Here is a 6,058-nt window from a genome sequence, read left to right as displayed (position 1 = left end):
CAATGAATCATGATTGCAGGTGGTTAGAGAACCTCCAATTGAACTTAGAGAATTACTTGGAGCTGACATATCAGGGGTTGCTACCCCACGTTTGGTAACCGATTAAAGGATGAACCTCTCACCTTTTGTAGCAAAAAAAAAATCAAGCTGTAAAAAATATATTTAATTGTTTAGATTCATAAACTAAGCAATATACAAAATAGGGTAAAGTCTTAAACTTTAGACTAAAACTTGAGACTAAACACTAGTATATTCCAATTGATAAAATAGATCCTACTTTTTAACAAAGGACAACTGTAGAAAGACATGTCAGGTGTAGTTGTAGCTGAATGTTAAATTCATCAAAAGACAAAGTAAGAGACAACTGTCAAGAAATGTGAAAGCTTCACACCAAATGTCATCGGATATCTGAAATTCATAAAAAGTGTCAATAAATGCCAAAGCTACCGCACATGTGTCAAAAGATTCATGATTTGTAACGCATACCACCGAAAGATGCAAACTTGAATACTACTTTATCATCTTTCCTAGACATGTCTATACATTAGTTCTACTTCTAGATCTGGCTCAACCAGAAATTCAGAACCGTCTTTTGCAATATTACTTCTGATCATCATGTTTTCTCTAATACTTTTGCTCATGATGTCCCTCCTTATCATGGTCATCATGAAGAAAGGCAAATTTTTGGGGAATGCAGAAAAGAACAGTAAGCATTTCTCTCCCAAACTTCCCCCAGGCCCCTCTCCATGGCCTATAGTTGGAAGCTTACTTGAGCTATACAGAAACCTTCCACCATTCCAATGGATTGATGGCATCATGAAAAAATTGGAAACTGATATCGCGTGCTTCCGGCTAGGCAGTGTTCATGTTATTGTTGTGAATTCTCCAGAGCTAGCTAGGGATTTCTCACACAATCACAATGCAATATTTGCCTCTAGACCTATTACCATGGCTACCCAACATTCCAGCCATGGATATCTCAGCATGGCGGTTTCTCCATTGGGTCCTCAATGGAAGAAAATGCGGAAAATGTACACCACTCATCTAATAACGCCTTCAAGACTTCGATGGCTACTTGAGAAGAGAAATCAAGAAGCTGACAACTATGTTTCCTTCATTTTTAACCAGTGCAACAAATCTTCTTCTTCTGATGGCTCAGTCATCAATGTAAGAACTGCCCTTCGTCACTATGTTTCAAATGTCATTAAGAGAATCATTTTTGGCAAAAGATATTTTGGGGAAGGTGGAAAAGATGGAGGCCCAGGGAAAGAGGAAGAAGAGCATGTTGAAATAGTTTTTAAACTCTTGAAGTACATGTTTGCCTTTGGTGTATCTGATTATCTGCCATGGTTGAGAGTGTTGGATATACAGGGTCATGAGAAAAGTGTCAAGAAGGCTATGAGAATTTTGAACAAGCACCATGACCCCATCATAGAGGAAAGAATCAGGCTATGGAGAGATGGGAAAAAGAAAGAGCCCGAAGATCTACTGGATGTTATGATAACATTGAAGGACGAGACAGAAAAATCATTGTTATCAGAAGAAGAGATCAAAGCTCAGTGCATTGTAAGTACTTAATTGGATGGATTATAACTAGAAGTTCCAGTCTAAATCATTACGTGAAGGATTTGACACGATTAACTTAGAATTTCATTGGAAATTAATTAAATTATTCTGTTCATTTTAGAGTTTGTATTTGAAGTCTTCTATTTGAGAGTTGCATTCTAATTTTCGTTAGTATTACTCTTACTATCTATTAACTCAAATGTCACATTGTAGGAGGTGTTCTTTGGGATGGACAGTCCAACAACTTCAGTTGAGTGGGCATTGGCAGAAATGATTAACAAACCTGAGCTACTACAAAAAGCTGTGGATGAGATCGATAAAGTGGTCGGAAAGGAAAGACTGATTCAAGAATACGATGTTCCACAGTTAAACTATGTTAAAGCTTGTGTTAAGGAAGCTTTTCGGCTCCATCCTGTTACTTTTTTTAATCTTCCGCATGTTTCAACTGCGGATGCAATTGTTGGTGGCTACTTTATCCCGGAGGGCAGCCATATTTTGTTGGGCCGCTATGGTCTAGGTCGAAACCCTAAAGTTTGGGAAAACCCTTTGGAGTTTAAGCCTGAACGTCATTTTGATTGTGATAAATCATCTAAAGTGGAGCTGATAGATCCAGAGTTGAGAATGATTTCCTTTGGTTCTGGAAAGCGTGCTTGTGCGGGGATTGCACTTGGTACACCTTTAAGTGTGATGGCATTAGGGAGGATTGTCCAGGCATTTACTTGGAGTGTGCCCAAAACTTTAGAAAATATTGATTTGTCTGAAGTTCCAAATGGTTTGGAGTTGGCTAAACCACTACATGCATATGCAAAGGCGCGATTACCATCCACCATGTATCCTATCATGCTAAATGGGTTTTAAATGCTAGCAGTAAATGTGAAACATCTCAACCTATTTGTATAGAGTACTCAAGTCTAGATTGAAATTATCTTATAATAGTATTTCATATATGTGAAATTGTGAATTTATGAGTGAAATTAATACCCACCATATAAGTTTTATTTACACACAAAATGTCATGAAATAAATGTAAAATCTACACCTCAAATTTTAAATATTTATGTCTAGAACTTACAAAAAATAACATAGACAAGTACCTTTTTAGGTTGATCAATATATGCTATAAAGTTGCTCTTAAAATTTCTTAGTTAAATTTGCTTCATTTCAGGTAGAATATCTAGTTAAATTAGTCTTTAGTCTGTAAATATACAATAAAATTTGCATGTACCTAAGCCTCTTCCATCCTTTTTAATATATACATATAGGTCTAGGTTGGTCTAGGTTTTGGTTTGCGTATGGGCATAGATTTTACAAGACCAAACCCTATCCAAATGTATGATTATTTCATAGCATATAAATCTAGGTAGGGTCAATATTTGAAAAATTAAAGACAAATTCATAAAAATATGATAAGTCTAGATTAGGTCTAGATAATACTGGATCCATTTACCAGCTATTAACATGTCTAGTAATTGATCCAAACCATTGATAAAATTCCATGTAGACATAGATAGACATTATTGTGTAAGTTCATATTGAATATTGACATTAGCCTTTATTGAATATTGATGTAATCCATTTTCATCCCTTATTACAATAGTCTCCAATCGATTCCAAGGATTACAATTAGGCATACATGAAAGAACACTAATTTAATCTTGATGCTATAGACTCAATTAAAGTAGCTTTTACTTTCATGAAAAAAATGAAGTCCCTTCAATTTACTTTAACAATTAAAGCAAGTTTTATTTCAATTGCTATTCAAATCCTTATAATTAAATTGTAAAATGAAAAAATTTGTATAGATTAGTTGCTTTTCAAGGTATTTTTCAAAAACCACACTACTATAAAATTGCATATAAAAACTTTTCTTGTAGATGTATTTTGAGGATGTTATTAAAATTTAAAAATTTATTGGGTAGTTTAAAAAATTTTTAGAACTTCCTACCACAACCACCCACTACCCTCTTCCCCTCCACCAATACCACTAGCCACTAGCCACTGCCCTCCCCTTCCCTTCCCCTTATCCTCTTCTCCCTCCCTCCCCCCTTTCCTTCAATCCCCTCCTTCCCCAGTACCCTCTAGAACAGTTTCTTCCCTCCCTTCTCTTTTCTTGGAACCCTCCACTCCATCTTGTGACCAAATTTGGTTAAGGAAGATAGAGAAGGAGGTGCAGGAAAGGGGAAGAGAGGGTTCCAAGAAGTTCATGGGAAGGGGAGGGAAGGGAAGGAGAGGAAGCAAGGGGAAAGGAGGGGGAAATCAAGGGTTGGGGAGGTAGAAGAAGGAGTTGTGAGATGGTGACCGGAGTTGGGGAAGGAGGTAGGAGGTGGTTGATGGTAGTGGGAGGTATGATAGTGAGGGGGTTGTGGTAGAGCAAGAAAGGTAGAAGTGGTAGTATTTTTTTATTATTTTTTTCATATTTTAAGTGTATTTGGCTATTTTTGAAGTGTGTTACTATAGCATTACATTTGAAAAATTGTATTTAGGAAAAACTTTGAATCCAAAAAGAATGACAGAATAGAATTATATTATACATGCACATATTTGGATACATAAATAGTATTACACACAGAGACGTACATATATATACAAACACACAATACATACATCTCTACATACACAAACTTTTACCGAGATTATAGTTAGATTCAAATATATGATAACTTTTTTAACTTTCCTTCCTTTTAATTTTTTAATCTTTATAATACGGTATGAAACTTTAGGATTTCAATTCATTCAAATTATAGAAACATCCCTTTTATTCCATTTCATTAATTATTAAATACATATTTTTCTAGTTCACACCCTTAGTTTTTATTAATATGAACATATATATACATAGATAAACATGGTCCATTGCCTAAAACTATCTCATATATATATATGTATGTATGTATATATAACAACTTCACTTTCACTTTCCTTTCTTATATTGTTAGTGAGTATTAAAACTTTATTCTCTCAATCCATGCTAAACACCATAGATACACTTTCCTAGTACTGATATTCCAGAGCGAAATCGGTAAGGCGATTAACAAAGAATTAGGGTTTAACTCTCGAGGGCTGCCGTCACTACTCCAAGGGCTACGGTCAGTTGCCATGGCTGCCCTTCAGCCTCCGGCTGAGGGGCAAAGGGGGTCACCGTCCTCAAGAAAATCCTTGTCTCAACTTTTTTCCCAACCAACCGCTTCACCAATCCAACTCCGACTAGTGACGTCCTACAAAGGGGAAGCGGCGGTGATTTTTTCCAAAGACGATGCGGAGAAACTCGCTGCCCCATTCTATTGGACCTTGGTGGGGAAATTCTCTCATGGTCGGCCTGCTCTGGAAGAGGTTAGGAAGTTCTTCGCAACGCTAAACTTGAAGAATCAGGTATCCATAGGCCTACTGGATTACCGTCATGTGCTGCTGCGATGCTCGGCTGAAGCGAATTTCAACCGAATATGGACCCGAGGGATTTGGCAGCTAGGTAAGTTTCCGATGAGACTTTTCGCTGGACTAGACATTTTCACGTCCATAAGGAGTCTTCTTTGGCTCCAGTGTAGTTCTCGCTGCCATCGTTGCCGATTCATTTCTTCGACAAACATTCGTTGTATTCCATCGTGAGCCCAGTGGGGAAGCCTTTGTTTTTGGATGCAGCCACAGCTGCGGGCACGTGACCAAGCGTGGCCAGAGTATGCGTCGAATTGGACCTGATGAAGCCACTTTGCTCTAGAATTTGGGTGGTGGCGGAAGGCGAAGCTGGGTTCTGGCAGAAGATAGTGCCTGAGGAGCTCCCAGCATACTGCTCCAGGTACTGGCGTTTGGGTCACTCCGTAGGGGATTACAGGAAGAATTCCTCGGAGCAGGGAGTGGTGAATGATCGACTGGTGTAGCATGCACCCCGGGTAGTTGCTCAACCTGCTCCTATGGCTGACTGCCAGGCGTTGCTCGCTGTCAAAGGGAAAGAGACAGCGGAGTAGAACCAGGAGCAGTTTGGTTCTCTGTGGGTTGCAAGGAAGAGGGATGCAGGCAAAGGGCGGGAGCAAGTGGATCATGTTCTGCCAGGGCAAGTAGCAGCAGATAATAGCACAAAAAGGACCAGCATTGAGGAGCGCTGTGGGGAAGAAACAGCCCATGATTTAGGGTCAGCAGGAGCACACGAAGGCAGGGAAACACCTGGACTCGGGGAAGGGGCCACGTCCAAACCTCCAACCAGCAGCTTGGGACAGGGTCCGCGGAGTTGTTGGCTGAGAAAACATCAAAAGCTGGGGTTGTAAGGGACGAAGAAACTGCATGGCAATTACGGCGGCTGTCGGGTGAAGAGCAACAGGTTGCGAATACGCAACTCAATAGCGAGAAGCTACTAGGATGTGCTGGTGCCTCGGGCTTCCCAGTTGCCCAGTTAGAACATGAGGGCTCTGATGACACGGAGGATCGAAGTAGCCTTGACTTGCCCCAAGTTGCGGGCAACTTGTCGCCAAGGATGGTGGCTATACCTGAAGCCAGCTCGGCT

At 39.6% G+C, this 6,058-nt stretch overlaps 1 protein-coding gene across 1 annotated transcript; it reads left to right on the top strand.

Annotated features, from left to right (window-relative positions):
- Positions 1-637: 637 nt before the first annotated feature.
- LOC113693214 (tryptophan N-monooxygenase CYP79A68-like) lies at positions 638-2,476 on the top strand. The gene is made up of 2 exons (XM_027211784.2): positions 638-1,566; positions 1,780-2,476. The coding sequence occupies exons 1-2, from the start codon at positions 640-642 to the stop codon at positions 2,422-2,424; spliced, it is 1,572 nt and encodes a 523-aa protein (XP_027067585.2). The 5' UTR covers positions 638-639; the 3' UTR covers positions 2,425-2,476.
- Positions 2,477-6,058: the final 3,582 nt, after the last annotated feature.

The sequence above is a fragment of the Coffea arabica genome, chromosome 6c (genome assembly GCF_036785885.1).
Source record: "Coffea arabica cultivar ET-39 chromosome 6c, Coffea Arabica ET-39 HiFi, whole genome shotgun sequence".
Taxonomy (NCBI): Eukaryota; Viridiplantae; Streptophyta; class Magnoliopsida; order Gentianales; family Rubiaceae; genus Coffea; species Coffea arabica.
Note: the sequence above shows the minus strand (reverse complement) of the source record. Positions and strands in the feature narration are given on the sequence as shown.